Here is a 22,116-nt window from a genome sequence, read left to right as displayed (position 1 = left end):
AGTACTTTCAAGACTTCGGTCACGGTATTTCACGATACGGACCTCCCAGCTGGTAAATAACATTATTTATATATTAGTGCTGTCAAAAATGTCGCGTTATTAACGCGTTAACTTGACTCAATTTTAACTGCGATAATTTTTTTATCGCGAGATTAACGCTCTGTGACATGATGCCACGCCCCGCACAGCCAGAGTCCTCTGCCCTCCCCCGAAGAGCCACGGTGCTCGGCTTAAGTTTCATTTTCCCATCGGCGGCTCCAGCCCCACTTTGCAGTGGCTGTGACAAGACGTGTTATGCTCTGCAATAAAAAAAAAAACAAAAAACATTGGTACAACCAGTGTTCGAACTATGCCGATATTTTCGGGGGGTCCCTTTATTCCCTTGGGGGGGGGGGGGGGGGGGGGGGTGCTTGCGCTTGTCTCAGAGCGCGGCTCTCCATCGCGCGCTCGCTTCAGATATGCAGATGCTTCCCGTTACACACGATTGCTATGTCAATAAACATCATTTTGCCAATATTTTAGAGACCCCCCAACATTTCCCAAATCATGTTTTCAAGGGATCTCATGTCTGTTTCAGGGGATCTCGGATCCCCCGAGTACCCCCGTAGTTCGAACGGTGAGCAAGCCCATTCACTTTTTTATGCTGATAAGAGAATTACATGGTTTTTCATGTGACAAATGTGCGATTAAATTGCGATTAATCGCGAGTTAACTATGACAGTCGCAACATTAATCGCGATTAAATATTTTAATCGCTTGACAGCACTATTTTATATATATATATATTTTTTAATTCCCATTTATGCAGCATACCAGAGTCAAGGATGGAGATACTATCCACTCAGAAATGTATTTAAAAATAAAGGCTCTGCGTATGTGCTTTAACTGTTTCCTTGTCTTCATTATGAAACCAAGTGCGGTAATTGGTTAAAATGGCTTAGAATAATGGAGCAGGCAGTGTTCCTTCCTAATGACACCTGATTTTGCTCTTCTGCTAATTACCAAACCCTTTATAAGCTGGCTCAGGGGGGCTGATAACCGTTTAACCCAGAGGCTTCACAGAGCTGGGACAGTTTAAACGAGCTGTATTATAATATTATCCAGCAACTCTGACATTAACTATAAAATAATAAAACCTGGTGAGAAATCCAGCTCAGTGTGAGCAGCTGAAACACAGGTCGAGTTACTCAACCATCTTTCCCGGCTGGTAAGCTATCTTCTAGCTTTGAGTACTTGTCTGAGGAGAAATAATAAACGCTTGGGATTTAACTGCTTAACTTTTATTTCCTCACAGCAACGTGTTCAGAGCTTTAAAGCCAGCTGGAGCAGCAGTTTGTGTTTCTCCGCTAACATGGCCTCCAACTCGGCCTGCGTTTTGGCAGCTGATGGCGGCTCAGACACCACTGGGGTTTCAGCACAATGCTGGTTAACACCAAGTCTCTGTACAAGTTACGTTATAACACTTATGTTCATTTTTTTTTTTTTTGCTAGGTATTTAACAAAGACCAGCATGAATTTCCTGTAAGTTGTCTGTTGAGATCTAGAACTGAAAGTGCGTTGTTCTAATCGCCAGACTGTTATGCTAGCTTGTTCAGGGTTTGTTTTTAGCTTTAGCGTATGAACACTTCACAGCGGTTTGTTTGCCACGTGGGAAGTTTCCGTCGCCCTAAAATGACCGAACGATTCTTTCCCTCTTTGAGTTTAACGGGAACGCGTTTGACGGTCAGTGGTCCGTTATAGTGCTTTATGAACCGGTAGGCGACCCGGACGGAGCCGTTTCCTGCCCCGTCAAGACGCTTAGCAAGCCGGAGACCTAGCACAAACGCTGCAGACCGCTAAGAAAACGCATTGAGGCGAGCCATAAAACGACTGCTCTATTATCGCTCAAATACCACCACGACTAGTGTTGCACCAAGAACCGAACCGAACCATCCGTTCCGGCTGTAGAGCTGGAGTTTGCACATAGCGTTTGCATAGTGAGCCGCTAATAGCAGCTTTGCACCGGACACTTTCTCTACAACCCCGCCGCGTAATCCTGCACACAGGCTCCTGTCGAGCGCCGTTACAGAGTCCTCAGTACTGCAGCACCCCACTACATCCCATCCCACCCCGAAACCCAACGCACCGGCCCGGCCCGAGCCCCGAACCTCTTATAATTCTCACCTGAGGCCGCCATGATGGAGAGCGAGTGCGTGTCACGTGCCCCGGATGAAACGTCACCACGTGGTTGATGACGTAGACACCAGTTAGGTTTCAAGGTTCAGATTTATTATCCTTTAAAAAAGGAAATGTGGTGCACAGCAGGTATTCACAGAACATGAGTTAAGAAAATGGACATGGACCACACAGACACATTGATACACTGCAAAAACCCGGCTTACAAAAACAAGAAACAAAAGTAATAAAATGAGGAATATTTTACTTAAAATAAGCAAAATTATCTGCCAACAGAACAAGAAAATTTGACTTGGCAAGATTTTTAAAAACAAGTAAATGTATCTAGCTTTAGAAACCCCACAGATGTCTTAAAACTAGTGTATTTACACTAAAAACAAGTAGATTTGTACTAATTTTAACATGCTAGATACTTTTGCTGTGTTCATGTGCTATGGGAAGATGATATTTTCCAGTTGGGAAGTGGTATTTACCAGTGTGTTGTGTTCACATGCTTTTGTTGTTGACAAATTAAAGATGGTGGACCAGATTCAGAATCAGGCCTGTTATTTGGCTAAAACAATTATAGATTGCCTTGTTCATCAGCTGCAGCAGGAATGAGTTATCAAAAGTCAAAAGGTAAATAATGCTGAATATTTCCTGATCATGATGAGTAGAGATTTTCTTAACACATTGAATGCCACACAGTTTTTGGAAATTTGGCTGTAGCCACAATGAGTAGCCAGTATCTCAGGGGTCTTCAATCCTATCCGCAAAGGGCCGGTGTAGCTGCAGGCTTTCATTACAGCCAAATTGGAGGCTCACTTGATTGTTGACTGGAGACGAGGGTGAAATGATTAAACAAGTGAAATCAGGTGTAGCTCCTGCTTGGTTGGAATGAAAGCCTGCAGCCACACTGGCCCTTTGTGGATAGGATTGAAGACCCCTGATCTAGATCATTGTTGGCGTTCTTTGGACAGCCACAGAATATTTTGTATTAGGCTATAATATACATATTATAATATAATATACATAACATGACTTGTTGAAAAGGTGAGAGTCAGCTTTCTGTAGGTGAAACCAAGGGCGTAACCATGGTATAAATATTGGGGGGGTCCAAATTTGAGCCCTTCCCAAAATATTTTTAAGTGCATTTCGTGCAGTTTTTATATGGGCCTATTGATAAAGATGTGCTTATCTAGAACATTGTTTTGATGAATACAATTACCAATGAACATGTTAACATTTATATCTTGTTTTTTTTTTTATTGTGTATCAGGCAAAACACAAAACAGAATGTGTAACTGCAAAACATGTAACGCAATACAACATACAAAAAACATGTAAAACATTGCATGAAAATCTGTCACACCAGAGCTAGTCACACACACACACACACACTTCAAACAAATGCAGAAATGCCAAATTGCTACAAAAAAATGGCTACCAAAGCAATAGAAAGGAGCATTACCCTGGTTAATAGGTCAAAACAACATAGAACTTTGTAGAAAATATATTGACTTTATCTAAATAAATGGCCCAAAAATATGGAGGCGTTCAAGAAGAGGGCTACCGCATGACGTCACCGTACCGCGAGATTTTGTTAGGGCGCCATATTGGAAGACCTCAAGTATATACATACAAAACAAACTACGAGCGAGAGTGAAGTGACACGATGGCTGATAAGTCTGGTTATGTGAGTACATTACCAGCTGCAGAAAGGGCACGGTATGTGGAGAAACTGGCTGTGATTGATGGGTTTGACCTATATGATAAGGCTCGGGGCAAGGGAGAATGGAAACATAAGGAGGACCTGACACCAATTCTGCCATCTGTTTGCTACCCAGACATTGTAAACTATTTGTTGTTTACACCCAGTGCCTACACTGCTGATGACTTGAAGGCCTACAAAGGGCTACAGGCTTACAATTATGTTGTTAGTGGCTTGGTTCATGATATTACAGCTGTTGTTAAGAATAACCTACATATAGTTATGGCCAAGGTAATCTTGTTGATATTTATCTTTTAATAATATATCTTTTCAGTTGAAAAATTAATACTTTTTGCTACTATTAAGGTATCCATAATTTAGGTTAATTTATCCAAATTATACATATGTATTTATGATCTATGCCTACACAACAACTATGCTTTATTTATATAATAGGAGGGAGAGCAAGCCCCAAACCATCCTAAAATTATTATTATTATTAAATTGTAGAAGTCTGGGAGGCTTGCTCCTCATACAGTTATCAACTTGGGGCCAGTTTAGCATGTTTTAAATCTGAATTTCTTGCGTTTGCTTACCTCAAAGTGTCCGCAGATCATGCACAGACTTATCCATTATATCCACAGTTTTTTGCCAAGTCTCACACAGGTTTCTTTCAAGTCTACTTTTGGGCCAATAAATCATAAATAAAACAGCTCAGATTTGTTTGTTTAAGTCGTTTGCCACTCCACTTTATTCTCGTGGGTTCACATACCGCTGCCGTTATTTCCCCCTAATCACGAGTTTGTTGGTCTTCCAATATGGCGCAGGGTCTGTTTACTTCCGGTTTCGGGTGACGTCAGTGAAATCCCTCTATAATGACTGACCAAAATAATAATTTTATTTAATTTATTTACATTTAATTAAAGGACAGTATGCTCTTATTACTAGCCTACTGATGACATGCAGCCTATGATGAGGTTAAAAATAAAGTTGTTTTAAGGACTCGTAATACAATGCTCTTTACCAGTTCATCTTCAGAGCAGGTCTCTGTCTGTTCCCTTCCTCCATCATGCCTGTGACTCTCTGTGACAGACTCATCATGTCTGTGACTCGTCTGGAAAAAAAGGCGAATGTCAGCCCGTTGGTCCTTCCAAGGGTGTAAAAACAGTGTTGATATTGGTGGGGACATAATTTGGCCAAGCGCCCCAGTGCGCCATGGTTGTCGCATGAAATGTGGCCTACACTGTACAAATGATTGGTTGTCCATTCCTTTGTGTTATTTTGATTTTTAGCACCAGGTACACTCAGTCTTAGACTTAGGCTAACATCTGCATGTATACGGGCAATACATTATCACACAGAGAAAGTGGACATTGAAGTTGCTGTGAATTTCGCTGTAGTGGATGACCTACCCAAAATACAACACAATCAATCAAAATTATGTGCTGCTGCTTCATTTTCACACAACTTTTACTATTTTCACACATTTGAAACATCATGTGCTTCCTTTTGAGTTACTGCAATTTCAGAATCTGGAAGTAATGTAGGTATGGGTGGTAGAAGTGTGAAGAGTTTTGGTAGTTGTAGTGCATTTTGCAAAAATGTTTATTCATTAAGTTGAAAGGGTTAAGTGACCATTGTTTCACATTTTTACATTTTATTGCAGAGGTTACATACATACGCATATACACATGCATATATACATATGTATATACATGCAAACAATGAGCAAGAAAAAAGTAAATATAAGTAAACATTTAGCATTACCTACAAGCATTTATTAGTGTGTGTGTGAGAGAGAGAGAGATTGCAAACAGAAACTCCTTGCTGTTACAGGATCATATGACAAAAATGTCATATGTCTTCCTTACGTTTTCTTTTATTGCCCGACATCACTGCCTGTGTGCTGTTTTGCTGTAGCAGCGAGCTGGATGCTGATTTTACCGCTTGCTACTGCTTACAGCCAATGACAACAAAAAACCATAGCAACGTCAAGGCAACGGGAGGTGGGCCAATCAAAAACCATAGCAACGTCAAGGCAACGGGAGGTGGGCCAATCAAAAACCATAGCAACGTCAAGGCAACGGGAGGTGGGCCAATCAAAAACCATAGCAACGTCAAGGCAACGGGAGGCGGGCCAATCAAAGCTTCATAAAGCTTTTTTACCTGCTGTCCCCACCAATAGTCAGCCGTCTTTGAGAGGTCTGTTCACAACTGAAAATCAGCTGGAAGCGATACCGCGTTTGGTGTTTTTATTCAGCGTTTCCCGCATCGCGGCTTCTCCATTCAAAAATGGTATGGACATTTTAAACTCAGCTGAATATTGGTATGGACGCGTCCATACGCATTTTTACGCCCATGGGTCCTTCCTTTTCTTTGCGGCTACCGCCATTTGAATGTGTCCACCAGCAGCCTACCTGACAGTCCGACTGAGTGGATTTTCAAACCAACGAACCACATGGGCTGACCCAAGTGCACAATCATAGGGGGTGGTCGCAAAGGTTTTTTTTGTTTGTTTCTCTGTGCTTCCTAAATTGAAAGTAAATCGGACATAACAAGGATTCATTATATAGCCATGGTTCAGGATGGCATATTATTTGTCTCATATTGATTTAATACGCCAAATATTGGGGGGGACAGATTGGTATTTTCCCAATATTGGGGGGGGACATGTCCCCCCCCAGTGCCTATGGTCGTTACGCCCATGGGTGAAACCACTTCTTTCTTGGTCCATAAACTAGTCTTGTACCGCTCGCCGCCATGTTGAAAAGGTTAAAGTTCATCTCATCTTGGCAACTCGTGTATCAAAATTTTCTACGAGTTGCCCAGTGGAAAATACCACAAGAGGGGGCGTTCATGTGTGCTTTCCATGTCGGCGTTTGGTATTTACCATAATTCCCATAGCACATGAACGCACCATTTGTCCCCAACCAACAGTTTGACTATTTCATCTGGGCATATTGGTGTGCTCTGTTTAAGTGTTTATACCAACTGAGACCGTCAAATAAATCAATCAAAACAACAAACCAATCCATTTTGTAGCCTATTTTTGTTGCCAGATTGACAATACAACAATTCATTTCATTTAGTTATCTGTTTTGTGTTAAGAGATTAAAAGAGAGGACAAGATGCTTGAAATAAGAAATTCTGACTTTGACAAACTTGTCATGGTTAATATAACACCAATGAAATTATGGTAATTCTCATTTTAAGACAGAACTTACTCATAACCAGTAATAAAATCTCAATAAGAAGTTATAATACCTTAAGATAATTGAGGGAAAAAATGCTTAAAGTAAGTGAGATACTCTTACACAAAACCTGCCTGGAAAGGAGAATTATCTTGGCAGGCAAATAAGCATATTTTGTCTTGATTTAAGATATTTAATCTTGGTTAGATTTTACTTTTTGCAGTGTAAATATATTTACACACAAACACACTCAAATAGATATACCCACCAGCCCACCCAACTCATAACGGTCACTGTTAGTTATTGTCACTAAACAATGACAATAACAGTAACTACAGAAAAAATAGGAGGAAAAAAAATTAGGTGTCCCTTAATGAATTAAGGGTTTTAATAGCCACTAAAATAAAAGAATCTCTGGCACGCCTTGTCCTTACAGCAGGAATTCTAAAACGGTGGCCTGAGGGGAGCAAACTAAATTCCCCAAAAAGTGGGTGGTCGGGGCATTTTAGAACTCGTTGTGCCTTACTTGTTTTTACTTGGTTTTACATACACATCTTGCAGCTGAGTAAGATGAACCCCAACCACCTTTGCTGCCACATTAACTAGATTAGATTAACTAGTTAGTCCACCAAAAGAGAGCTTAATGTTTTTGTTTTTGCAGTAAAGTTACTGTTAATTGTGCAAGAATAAGTGTTTCTGTAACACTGGGAGTATGAGATTACTAATTGGCAGTGAGGAACTCCTTAACAGTTCAAACAGTCACTATCATCAAAAAGGCTCAGCAGAGGTTGTACTTTCTGCGCCAGCTTAGGAAGCTCGACCTGCCTAAGAAGCTGCGGACACAATTCTACTCTGCCATCATTCAGTCTGTTCTCTGCTCTTCCATCACTGTTTGGTTTGGATCGGTCACCAAACAGGAGAACAGACTGCAACGGACAATAAGGTCTGCAGAGGAAATTATTGCACCAAAAGGGAAATCCTTTCTGTGATGAACAGCTAAAATTCAGATTCATAGATCAGTAATATCACTTGTAAAATATCTGAACACTTATACAGTCACTGTGCACACTGTATACTTGACTTACCTGGATTACTTTGCACTATGCACCTATTTTTGTTGTTTTGCTTGTTGTGTATACACTATCTGTTTTGTACTATGAGAACGAAGTGAACCGGAGTCAAATTCCTCATGTGTGTCCACATACCTGGCAATAAAAGTTTCTGATAAGGTGGTTCTGGCTGATTGGAAAGGCAAAGCCCTTCTCTCTCTCTCAAAATAAGAAGGAAAGAAACCTTTGTCATATGCACACTTCAAGCAGGTGGCACGGTGGTGTAGTGGTTAGCGCTGTCGCCTCACAGCAAGAAGGTCCGGGTTCGAGCCCCGTGGCCGGCGAGGGCCTTTCTGTGCGGAGTTTGCATGTTCTCCGCGTGGGTTTCCTCCGGGTGCTCCGGTTTCCCCCACAGTCCAAAGACATGCAGGTTAGGTTAACTGGTGACTCCAAATTGACCATAGGTGTGAATGGTTGTCTGCATCTGTGTCAGCCCTGTGATGACCTGGCGACTTGTCCAGGGTGCACCCAGCCTTTCGCCCGTAGTCAGTTGGGATAGGCTCCAGCTTGTCTGCGACCCTGTAGAACAGGATAAAGCGGCTACAGATAATGAGATGAGACACTTCAAGCACAGTGAGATTCATCCTCTGCATTTAACACATCTGAAGCAGTGAACATGTATGCACGTGTGCACACACCCAGAGCAGTGGGCAGCCATACTACAGCGCCCAGGGAGCAGTCAGGGGTTCGGTACCTTGCTCAAGGGCACTTCAGCCCAAGGCCACCCTACGTTAACCTAACTGCATGGCTTTGGACTGTGGGGGAAACCGGAGCACCCGGAGGAGACCCACGCAGACATGGGGAGAACATGCAAACTCCACACAGGTTCGAACCCGGAACCTTCTTGCTGTGAGGCGACCGTGCTAACCACTACACCACCGTGCTGTATTAAATCTTGATTTTTGGCATTTGCATTGGCTTACTTGCTGTTAATAAATGGTTTAAATACAATTATTTTACTATTGTGGAACCAGTTTGACTCTAGAACCACCAATAACACTGGTCTACAAGGAGAAAGCCTTGGAAATGAAAGTAGCTACATTTTACCAGAATTGGGTCACTAATAAAGGAAAATTAAGTTGTGTTAATTGGCTCCAGTTTCCAAGATACAGCTTCACTTCAAAATTACATCAAAATTATGAAGGGGTGTGTGCAATTATGCTCTAAACTTTTCTGCAAAGTGTGATAGTAATGAGAATGGTGCCACACCAATAAATATAAATCTTTTTTTTTTTATTGATGCCAATAATTACATAACTTTCCTTTCATTTATTGGGTTTTCATGAGACATTTTCATGCTTTTTTTTTCCATGAAAAACTGACCAAATTGTGGATGGGTTGGTCCCATCGCTGTGCAGCTTCCCAGACTGTTAAGATACAACCTCAATTATACAGTTTTAAAGCTTACAAAATATGTGAATCATCTTTTGGCTGCTCCCGATTAGGGGTCGCCACAGCGGATCTTTCGTTTCCATTGCTCCCAGTCTTCTGCATCCTCCTCTACCACACCTGCCACGTTCATGTCCTCCCTCACCACATCCATGTATCTCCTCTTTGGCCGGCCTTGTTTTCATGTGCCTGGCAGCTCCATCCTCAACATTCTCCCTCCAACATGCTCTGCATCTAAAATGTGAATAATATCCAATAATATAATTACAGAATACAAGCTCTAACATCAGATTAAATGACAAGGTTCCATCTTTATTTGGTATCTAAACGGAGCTTTTTGGCTTGTCTTGTGAACTGCAGAAGGATCATCCCTTGAGATTCCAGCAGTAATCAGCAAGCATGGATGGACTTCATTTCCTTTGGTATCTTTTCTCCATACCTGTGATATCCTGGTGGAATCTCTCCCCATGCTCATCACTTACTGCCCCATAGTTCAAAGCGGGGCTTTGAGCCGGTTCAAGGAACGAAAACGAAAACCGGGAACTTTTTCTATTTCACATGGAACAGAAACGAAACCAGAAACTTTATTTTTTTATGTTCCGGAACAGAAACGCTTATTAAAAATAATGGTAACCGGTTAATACCGGTTTTTATTTCGTTCCTCAAAGTTTCCGTAGCCTACAAATAAAAAAGTCATTCTTCTCCTGCGCAAGTTTCTATGACCCGCTGGGGTTCACTTCCTGTGTGACGTTCGCTGACTGAATGGAGAGAGCGGGAAGGTGGACTGCTATCACGTCTCCATTACTGAGTGTCTGAGCAAAGAAGAGCCTGAACGATGCAACCTCCCTATTGGCTGTTTGTAAAAATGTATCAGTTGTTGCCCTTCCCACGGGAATCATCGCGGGCTCGAGAGACGAGACCTGACGAGTTAGTTCGTTGGTAGCAGAACAAAATGTCTGGACACAAATCGGGTTTTCAGAAAAGGAAAGAAAATAAACGGAGGGTTGAAAATACAAAAAAGGAGGCAGAAAATGCAAAACGAGTTTTAAGGTAGGACAAATGGTTACTTTTTAAGGCAGCCCGCCATGGCTGCAGGCTTTTAGTTGTGTCATTGAAGGGCTGCCTCAGAAAAGTAACCAGCCGTGGCTGCCTGCAAGCTGATTTATTATAACCCATTTAGTTAAAATAGTTGATATAAAATGTTTATAGTTATGTGATGGTTGTCCTGATTTAGACACTTTTTTTGGGGGGGGTTGCGCGATGTTGCACCCGGGTCCAGATTAGGGCAAAACTGGCCCTGGCTACATTTCAGGTGTAGTTTGTTTTATGTATGTGTGTACTTGCATAGATATGTACTTGGTCTTCCAATATGGCACCTAACAAAATCTCGCGGCGCGGTGACGTCATGCGGTAGCCCTGTATAGGGCCTGACTAGCCTTTGGTAACACACTAAATGAATTATCTTTCATTTTTGGCACTTTTTCTGTTTGTGTAGATGGGAAGACATACTGAGAATCCAAATCGCCAACATTTGAAATAATAGTTTTGAATTATTTCTTGTCTTATTTAATGAAGGTTGTAATAGAATTAGCCTACATTTGGCTTAAGCTGGATGAGACAGAGATGTAATTTTATAGCCATTTGTTAAACAGCTGACAGGGAACGTAATTAACCGTTCCAGGAACGAAATTTTTTTGTTCTAACCGGTTCGGGAACGTCTATTTAATGGTGGAACCCAAAACCGGAAACGTTAAAATTCCGTTTCTGTTCGGAACGAACCAATAGGAAAAAAAATTCTGGTTCAAAGCCCTGGTTCAAAGGGAAATGGTGTAAATGTGAGTGTAAGAAATGAATTTTCAGTGACTTGTTTGTTGCACATGTAATGCAACAATGAGGGGCCCAACTCTTGTCCTGATCCCCCCCCCCCCCCCCATTTTGCATCCAAAATATAGGTGGTATGCCTTTTTTTTTTTTTTTTAAACCACTGCTGTCATACTGCACTTTTTTGAGATGCAAATGTAATGCTGCCACAAATGTGGCAGAAGTTATCTGCATTGTTTACAGTTTCGAAGCATCTTGGCTTCTGAGGGAAAATGTCACATGACTGTTCCTTGGAAATGTTAGGCAATGACACTTTCACAAGCCACCAAATGTAACTGTATGATGCGTAGATCTGGCCAAAACAAATGTACAATAAAAGACCAATAAATTAGTTAGGTGATAATCTTTAGTCTCAAACTGAAGATACATTTATAAACTTTCATGTGGTATGATTTTTAATTTTTTTTATCGTACTTTGTCAAGAATTTGAGGCATTATGATCCTCAGATATCCCCTCTCCCTTGTAGGCAAATGTACTTGCCTGTGTAAATCTTTGTGAAATATCTTGTAAACATTAGCCAACCAGTACCTTTATCACCGGTTTTCTAATTCATCTAATCAAAATGGGTAAGAATTGACACATGCAGGCACTGCAGCGGGTGGTGAAAATTGCCCAGTGTGTCGTGGGAGCCTCACTTCCTGCTATTGAGGACGTCTACAGGAAGCGATGTCTCAGGAGAGTCATCATCAATTAATACTCCTGCCATCCAGCACACAAACTGTTCACTCTCCTGCCCTCTGGAAGGCGCTACAGGAGCCTTCGGACCAAAACCACCAGGTTCAGGAACGTTTTTTTTCCCCTTCAGCTGTCTCACTGCTGAACTCACCCCACCCCACCCCCGAACAAACTGAATTGATTTGAACTGACCTTCACTGCACTACCACTATTTGCACTACTGTTTATTCATACCGTGTTTTGTATATACTGCAAATATCTATACATCATACCATTGCACTATAGTTCATTCATATTGCACATTTTGAACATGCTGTAAATATCCATTATACCATTCCATACCCTGTAATTCCTGTACATTTATATTTATGTACATTACACTTGTTTACTGCTATGCACTTCTGGTTGATGCAATCTGCATTTCGTTGCCTTGTACCCATGGGCGCTGCCAGGGGGGGAGAGGTTAGAACAATTCTAGGGGCCCAGCACTGCCATGGGGCCCTTTAAGGGGCTGATAATATGCTTTTAATGATTTTAATAAGACTTGAAATAACAATGCAATATTCCATCTGGTAAAATGAGCTAATTGAACAAGGTTGTCTATTTCTTGAGTTCTTCAAGATAGTCATTTAACCCTCCCCCTTTTGCGAAATGGTACGGTCCAGTTCTGGTAGAAGCGCGATGCGTTAAATCTGTGTGCTGATCAGTGCAACGCTACTTGCTGCTGTGTCGCGGTGCAGCAGCCAGCCAGCAGTGGAGTGTGTACAGTCTATGATCGCTAAATATGAAGAGTGGCTGTCAAAAACATAAAGAAAGGCAGCTGAAAGCTGAGAGGGACCGGAGAGGCAGGCAACTGGTCACTCAGTTTTTCCCAAAGAAAGGTAGCTATTGCTCACATGTGTGTTCAAAATATTAGCGAATGGTAAATGAACAGTATGAACGTGGTTGGATTAGCCTATCAAGAGAACACTTTTACAGTTTGTACAGTGACATTTTTTCCATTTTAATAACTGAACTGACTTGTGTGATAAGATGAAATATTACGTTATGCTGGTGCTAATAACTATTGCTAATAACCAGTTTCATAACTAATGGGGTGCCCTAAATATGCACAGATTCAGCCTCAGGGGGACCTCCGCCCTACCAAACCACTGAACCCCCCCTTTGGAGAAGGAGGTAAGCAGCAATACAACCCATAAATGCTTTAGGATTGAAGTTTTTAATGAGCGAGCGCCATATACAGTTTGCTATATACAGTGCAATTGTGACGAGGGTGGGCAAAGTTGGGGGGCCCAAAATTTCTGGTGGCACCCCTGCTTGTACCTGTGACATGTGCAATGACGAAGTTGAATCTAATCTAATTTTATCTTGGTCAATAATTTCCTAAAATTTGTAGACCAGTGGAATTGTAATAAAAATACAATGAATGTTATGGAGAAGTCTGGGGCTCATTTCTTCTTAGCCCAGGCTGGAGTCACACAGCCTCACACTCTTCTTGACAGTCATGTACAGGGAGTGCTTCCATGTTCCCAGGACTTTGTCATCTCTAACCCTCAATATACTAGTATATTGATCAAATTACACAAGGGGGCAAACAAAATAAGTTTTCTGTGGTTTAAACAGCATGCAATCAGCTTTTCTATTTACCATGCTTGCTAGTCAGAAGAGACCTGGCATGATCATTTACATTCCTGACATTTAGCATACTATGATTATGGGCTTGAAACATTTAAAATGGCAATCATAAATGGTGTTGCCTAAATGTTTCAATGAGTGTTTGTGTGTAGGCATAAGTTTTGTCTATGATTTAGCTCCTCTTAAAATATGGGTCAATTTCATAACGGTAATGCTGTTACTGATGGATAGTGGAGTTTTTAAGTCCTCCCATTCAATATGATGAATACTGTGAAGGTGTGTGTATAGAATATTCTGGTGCCACTTCACTGAATTGTAAGTGCACCTAGGTAGTTGTACGCTTTGTAGGTTTGCAATTTGTGACGGCAGGCCGTCTCTCTATACACAATGGGTCAGCCATTCTCTACTACATACATTAGTAGTAATGGACTACTGTTAACACATTTGTGTAGTAGATTTTTTTGACCCAGTAATGCACTTGGTCTGTTTGATTGGTATTGGTCTGTTTTCATTGATGGATGGAGTGGGGGGCTGACACATTTTATATAGTCCCTTACAACGTTAACTTTTCCTTGAGCTCACTATCCTTTTTGTCTTGTGTTCTGCCCGTCAAAGCCCAATGTCTTTAAAAAAAAAAAAATCCCACTTGTCATGGTCATATAACTAATAGGAGGGCACTTCAAAAAGTTCTCAGCCTCACCCAGAAAACGTCACAGGAGAGAGAGAGAGAGAGAGAGAGAGAATGTTCCTGCGTTATTTTTCAACATGGTCTCCAACTTCAATGCACCCGGTACATGGATGTTCAAGTTTCACAAGCGTCTGAGTCACAGGTTGAGTCTCCAGATTCTCCAACAGCATGGATGACTTCACTCTGAAAATGGTGACCACACAAGTGGGATTTAAGTTTGGGAAACTGAAGTCAGGTGGTGCCAGGTTGGGTAAGTAAGGTGCATGGGGCAACAGTTCAAAGCCACGTTTGGCTGCCACTGCCACCTGCACTGTGTTGACCAGTGCATTGTCCTGGAGCAAGAGCACACCGGCTCAAAGCTTTCCTCTCCTTTTTTCTTTGCTTCTTTCATTTGTTTTTGTGGACAGTGATGAGGCTGTATAGTTATGCCCCTTGTTTCTGCATGAGGCTGAGAACTTTTTGAAGTACCCTCCTACTGAGTGACAAACTGGAAGAATATTTGCCTGTCAATCATTGGAGGGAGACTTGCCTGCCACTTATTTTTCTGACACTTTATTGTACCGTAGACTAAAGTATATAATAATGACAAGTGGGCAGAATTTCTCTCCTACATTTCTGGTAAATATCTTGCTGCATCCATCTTCTGGTTACAGACAGGTATAAGAATTGTCCTGGCAAAATGAATAGGCTAGTTGGGTTGGTCCTCCCATGTTTAACAATCTGTGGTTTAATATTAACATTGTCAATGCAGTCTAAATTGGGCATCACTGCCAGAATGCCACAGGGTGTAAGTTCATTAGTGGTATCACATACACTACCGTTCAAAAGTTTGGGGTCACTTTGAAATGTCCTTATTTCTGAAAGAAAAGCACTGTTCTTTTCAACGAAGATCACTTTAAACTAATCAGAAATCCACTCTATACATTGCTAATGTGGTAAATGACTATTCTAGCTGCAAATGTCTGGTTTTTGGTGCAATATCTCCATAGGTGTATAGAGGCCCATTTCCAGCAACTCTCACTCCAGTGTTCTAATGGTACAATGTGTTTGCTCATTGCCTCAGAAGGCTAATGGATGATTAGAAAACCCTTGTACAATCATGTTAGCACAGCTGAAAACAGTTGAGCTCTTTAGAGAAGCTATAAAACTGACCTTCCTTTGAGCAGATTGAGTTTCTGGAGCATCACATTTGTGGGGTCGATTAAATGCTCTAAATGGCCAGAAAAATGTCTTGACTGTATTTTCTATTCATTTTACAACTTATGGTGGGAAATAAAAGTGTGACTTTTCATGGAAAACACAAAATTGTCTGGGTGACCCCAAACTTTTGAACGGTAGTGTAGGCCTGTGATTCTCACAGTAGGGTCTGTGATTAAAAAAAAAAATTGCAGTCTTGAGTCAATACACTGTTAAAGATGTTTCTATAGTTCTTAGTCTGAATGCTCCTATGAGTTTGAGGGGTTTAACTTAAATGGTGTTAGAAATGTCAGCTTGAACGTCATGTTTAAATCAAACAGGCCCTTGAAGTATTTTACAGTTAAGAGTCGCTGGCTACAAAAAGTTTACAACCCCCTAATGCAGGCTGGCTAATGCAGAGAGGGGTCGTCCAGTTGGAGACTCTGCCTAAAGGTTAGGAGTGAAACAATCAGATTTGTTTCAGTGTAAAAGGGAATTACTGCTGCCTCAATTTTTCAATCATAAATAATTTATTGGCAATTATAACAAGTTATCAAAGGACAGAAGTGGTATGTAACAAATTAATATTTTTAAAGTGATGTGTAAGTAGACTAGTAACATGGTTTGCCCTTAACTCCGATACTTATAGTCCTTTACATGATGCATGAAATAGGCTAACCCCAGATTCTGAAAAGTTGGTCACATGCAAGTTGGAGGTGACTAAATTGGATATATAATTAGAGGGGGAAAAAGTTAGACATGTACAATAAATTTTGCAACAATTGACAACTTCAGGCTTCATAAGGTATATTACCCTCCCCCCCCCCCCAAAAAAAAGTTTGCTTGGATGGCAAGCATATAATTGCTAGACTGTCCTGTATATGCCTTTTTGTTGGTCAATACATGCATGTAAACGTCTCATCTCATCTCTAGCCGCTTTATCCTGCTCTACAGGGTCGGAAGCAAGCTGGAGCCTATCCCAGCTGACTACAGGCGAAAGGCGGGGTACACCCTGGACAAGTCGCCAGGTCATCGCAGGGCTGACACAGAGACAAACAACCATTCACACTCACATTCACACCTACGGTCAATTTAGAGTCACCAGTTAACCTAACCTGCATGTCTTTTGGACTGTGGGGGAAACCGGAGCACCCAGAGGAAACCCACGCGGACACGGGGAGAACATGCAAACTCCACACAGAAAGGCCCTCACCAGCCATGGGGCTCGAACCCAGACCTTCTTGCTGTGAGGCGACAGCACTAACCACTACACCTTCGTGCCGCCGCATGTAAACATGTATTTTTAATATTGCTTCTAACATTCAACAGAACTAAGCTCGTCTGTACAATAGGCACTGCGATGTTCATTCTAGCAAAAATACTGCACGTGGTATGTGTATTAAAACAAAGATCCCCAAAGGAATGATCTTCACTGGTGGCCTGAGGAGGATCCCACCCACAGACTGGAAGAATGAGAAGTTTGAGATCGAGACCCAGTATTGGCTGTACTTTTTTTTTAGGACCAAGTTTATTGCTAGTTATTCTTAGAATTTGTTGGAAATCCTTACCTTTTGAGAATTGTAATAGTCTCCGAATGCTACAAGTGCTATTTCTAGGAAGTGTATTGAAATTAACTGGGCTAGTGTGCAGTTTTGCAGGGGGGGAAAATAAGGCAGATTAATTGCCTGTCCACTGGGTGGCAGTTTTGTCTCTGAAGACACGTCACCAAGCTCCAGCTTTAGTTCTAAAAGCCAGGTTAGTCCAACAGGACGTTCTGTTTGATAGGAATGATAGTTTGGTTTAGTCATCTAAACTATCAGACTAGGATGAATAGTAGGGTGTTTGTAGACTAGATGATCTGACTCTCTCTCCCTCCCATTGGACCTGGGATTAAGAGGAGCAGTGTTTTATTAAGAAAAAAAAGTGATGTTACCAGTATAAACTTTCTGTCTTGGTTCATGTGTAGAGGGAAAACAGCAGCAAGTAATGGCTGCTTACAAAGCACCATTCATGAACAGGGCTCAAAAGTGCTGGGTGAGGTTATGCTTCATTTAGGCTACACCAAGTCACTCATCCAAAAAGAGGACTTCGCCTTTTAATCTCTTTCACGAAATGCATTTAATCCTATCTAAAATCACTCTGACTCAGAACAATTTTATGCTGTCTTAATTAGCAGTCTTTTTCTGCATAGTTTTCCTCCCTTGGGACCACAAGGTTGTTTCCTGACTTGGCGGTGAGTCAGTCCTCAACACTTCTCCTTTTTTTGCTTTGTTTTTGCCCAAATCAGAAAGGAGTCACTATGGAAACGGCTTCTGCGTGGCTGATAGGCCGCTGCAGGGAAGGGCCAGAACACATGGGAAGACTGGGAGGCGTCCAAATGTCCCACAAATCCGTGCACAAGAGCCATTAAGAGGTCTGCACCCCTCCTCTCCTAAGAATATCCTCCTCATGGCCAAACCCAAGGTCTTTGCAAACTGACAAGCTGCTCATTCTTTATTTTGGCAACAGACAGCCTCCCCTCGCATTCCAAACAGTAGCCCACATGTGCACTTTCCACACAGTGCAATTACAAAAGGGGATTTTGTCTTACTTGCTGGTTTTTGTTGCAGTTCCTCTTCAAATTGCTTTCAAAAGTTTCTAACCATGCTAAAACTCTTCCCTAATGTACTACGCTGTAATCAGTAAACATGAAGTATGAGCATGGTATATTGAAAGTACTCTGGGTATACAAATACTGATCACATGGGGGCAAAACTTCAGTCTGTTCAGATTACTTCTTGCTTATGCACTACTCTTCTCTCAATCTCTCCTTTTATATAGAAGAAACTCAAGGTTACTTCAGCCTTGCCAGGTCTCACAAAACTTGAACAGCTCCTTTCACACTCTCCCAAGACTCTCATTAAAATACACCCTGATGTGTAGCACTGCCTGTGTAGCTGTGCTATAGTTGCCAGGTTTATGACTGAGTCAGCGGAGTGGTTTTTTTTTTTTTTTTGGGGGGGATGTACAAATGCCTGAAGCGGGATCGCTGACAGTGCCGATGATGGGAAATGAGTGAGTGGTCATGTGTGAGAAGAGCTTGATGACAGGGCTTATCTAAATGACACTTTGCCTGTGCATCTACGGTATCTGCTGTATTTTATAGTAGTAATAAAAGAAGAGATCATAGATCAATGGTTCTAGTCGTTCAGGGGTATCAGATTCCAGTCCTGGATGTCCGTATAAAGGTAGTTTAGCATTGTACCGTGTTTAACACACCTGATTCAACCAACTGGCTACATATCAATGGTTCCATGGGCTGAAATTTGTCTGTGCAGATTATACTGAAATGCATCCCCACCTGCTTTCTCAGTGTTCTTTTCAGTTGTGATACATCAACAGCTGTCCATAAAGCTCATGAGCAATAAAGGAACCAGAAGGCTAAACAATAGACACTGAGCAGCCAAAGCACACCATGTAGTCATCACATGCACATCTTTCACCCTTTATTTGATTTGGTTCAAAAAATGTCAACACTGCACCACCTTAAATGGTAACTGTAAAGTGAGCGTCGTTATTAACTTCATTTGGAAGTCATTTTAGGTGATGGCTTTTCACCTGTCCAGTGTTTATTCTGAGCGGTGTTCTTGTTTTGTTAGAGGGAGTTTTCATGTGTACCTATATTTAGTTTAGTGTGATTGTCTGCTGATGGGTACAAACAATGTTTGGGAATCTAGCTCTCCCCCCTTAAGTTTTAGCGTTAACTGGACACACACGTACTAAAAGGCGACAAGGGAACAGCTTCGGTGCACTTTAGGATTGATTCTACAGGTATCTGCAACTGTACTGGAGAGACGTACACCACTCTTCAAAACATATTCTGTTTGTGTCTTGATGTTGAAGAGCCTTGTGTTAAAGATTGGGTTGACTCAAACTATGGTGCCTGAATTGCATCAATTTACCTGTGTATCAAGCCATTCAGGGAGCCCTTGTGCCATGTGTATGGAGAGAATGATCTCCTGGAAGAGCCTGCTCCCATCAGAATGGAAATATGATGCTTGTATGCATGAACATATGCATGTGCTCTGTATTATTCTTCCCAGTCTAATGGTTACTAGTGACTGCTGCAGGGGTGTTTTTTTTTGTGTGTGTGTGTGTGTGTATTCTGATGTCACATGAGTACTGTGTACTTTCATAGAATTGAAAGTTGGAAGAATAAAGTGCATGTTCATGTGCAGTTTCAGCAAATATAATCTACACTAGGTCATGGCTTCATTATCGCCATTATTTCCTCACTGCTTACTGTTGTACTAGAGAGACTTTTGTAGGACGTTTTATAGGTTATAGCAGGGACTCGTCTCTCCTTTCTTTCTGTATTACTCGACAAACACAGAGGAAGAGATGAAAGGACAGGCATAAATATGGTGTGATAAGTGAAATGTTTAATACTCTTTATAGCATATATTTAAAGTGTGTGTGTGTGTGTGTGTGTGTGTGTAAAGACAGACAAACCAGACATTAAAATGCCAATTATATACCAGAAACTTCCCAACTGTAGCTATTTTTTCCCCCTCCCATGAGAGGATTTCTCTCAGATGTTTGACTCATGTCCTTAAGCACACAGGAAGAGCACAGTAAACAGTACACAGCAGCTCATCTTGAAAAAATTTGGGCACAAATTGCTCTTTAAGGCTCCATTTAGCTCATTATTGGAGTTTAGCTCAGATCTTTGTGCCTCTTGTATGCCTTCAATCTTCTTGCGGCTGCTCCCATTAGGGGTTGCCATAGTGGATCATCTGTATATTTGATTTGGCATAGGTTTTAACACCGGATGCTCTTCCTGACCCAACCCTCCCCAATCTATCCAGGCTTGTGACTGGCACCAAGTATGCACTGGCTTGTGCAACCCCAGTGGCTGGGTATTTTTACCGAATCTGCAGGTCTTTGAATTGTAAGAGGAAACCATAGCACCCAGAGGAAACCCATGCAGATACTGGGAGAACATGCAAACTCCACACAAGGGCTCCAATCACCTATGAACTTCAAACCTGGAACCTGCTTGCTGTGAGGCCACTGCATCACCCTCAATGAGTGCTTTATTCTGGTCAGGGTCCTTAGATCCTGAGCCTATTTCAGGAACACTGGGCATATTTTGGGAATACAATCTGGATAAGAGCCCTTTTGCAATGACCAATGAGATCAGAAGTAGGACTAATATGCAAGCTGAAGTCAGGAAATCCACTTGAGCAGCACCAGTACTCTTGAAATGAACAGTGTTAAAACTTGAGTAAATGTTTTTTTTTTTTTTTTTGCCCATGGGCAATTATCTTAGCCCATCTGCCTACTGGCATGTCTGTGGGAAGAAATCCAAATAGACACAGGAGACAATGCACAGATAATAACCCAAACACAGCATTGAATAGAGGACCCTGAAACAATCTGGTTCTAACACATAAAATTCAATATCGGTATCTATAAAGCCGACAAGATAATGTCCGTATCTGAAAGCACCAGACGCATGACTTAGATTAAGAGTGGAAGAACCAGGAAACAATGATGGAAACCAAAGCATTAATACACACTAGACACAATATGCATGAGTCAAACTGCCACATTGCAAGACAGATGCAAGCAATCCATGATAAAAATCTGGATCAGGAACTATGAAAAGGAAGCCGCCTTGCCCATGCCCCACCTTGTGCCTAGGTTGGATATTAACTTCCATAAAAGGTATAGCATGGACAATGAAGAATTATTAACCAGTGTTTCTTGCATGTCTTAAGCCAGCATACTGTATACTACGTAAGATACTGTATTTAAACAAACTGGTGACTCTAAATTGACCGTAGGTGTGAATGTGAGTGTGAATGGTTGTCTATGTGTCAGCCCTGGGATGACCTGGCGACTTGTCCAGGGTGTACCCCACCTTTCGCCCGTAGTCAGCTGGGATAGGCTCCAGCTTGCCTGCGACCCTGTAGAACAGGATAAAGCGGCTAGAGATAATGAGATGAGATGAGACTGTATTTAAACAGCATTTGGGACTATTGAACATCTGATATTGGTGTGATGAGAGCTGGAAGATGGTAAACACATGGACCTTATAGAAGGTCATGAGGACTGGGTTGGGAAACATGGAGGAAGTCTCATCCAACATCACATTCAAATATGCAATGTTTTTAGAAATTTGAAGGCTATCAGGTGGTGGTGAGACATGTGGTCCATTTCCTCTTTAAGTAGGGGAAGATGTAGGCTAATTGAAAATAGTGTAGTTTTGGATAAAATCTGGGTTCCACTATTGTCTGCCATATGCAGGCCATATAAACATTTACTCATGAGGCCCAAATGTGAACCATATCAACTTCTAATATGGCTCACTTCTGATAGAAATGTGAAGACAGTATTACTGTCTCCTACAAATCATTCACTCCCATATGTGGGTCAGAGAACAACTGCTTATGTGAACCTGATCGAGACCAAATAAACTTTTACTTTCTTCCTGGATAAAAAGCTAAAGGCTCAATGATCAT

General features: G+C 41.6%; 1 protein-coding gene across 3 annotated transcripts in view; it reads right to left on the bottom strand.

Moving 5' to 3' along the window:
• Nucleotides 1-2,214, bottom strand: part of eif4ba (eukaryotic translation initiation factor 4Ba) — a 63,809-nt gene extending 61,595 nt beyond the window's left edge. For all 3 annotated transcript variants that reach the window (XM_060937969.1, XM_060937970.1, XM_060937971.1), the window contains exon 1: nt 2,164-2,214. In XM_060937969.1, coding sequence (XP_060793952.1) covers nt 2,164-2,176 — 13 coding nt within the window. In that variant the 5' untranslated portion in view covers nt 2,177-2,214. The remainder of the gene's footprint in view (nt 1-2,163) is intronic.
• Nucleotides 2,215-22,116: the final 19,902 nt, after the last annotated feature.

This window comes from Neoarius graeffei, chromosome 13 (assembly GCF_027579695.1).
Source record: "Neoarius graeffei isolate fNeoGra1 chromosome 13, fNeoGra1.pri, whole genome shotgun sequence".
In the NCBI taxonomy this organism is placed as follows: Eukaryota; Metazoa; Chordata; class Actinopteri; order Siluriformes; family Ariidae; genus Neoarius; species Neoarius graeffei.
Note: the sequence above shows the minus strand (reverse complement) of the source record. Positions and strands in the feature narration are given on the sequence as shown.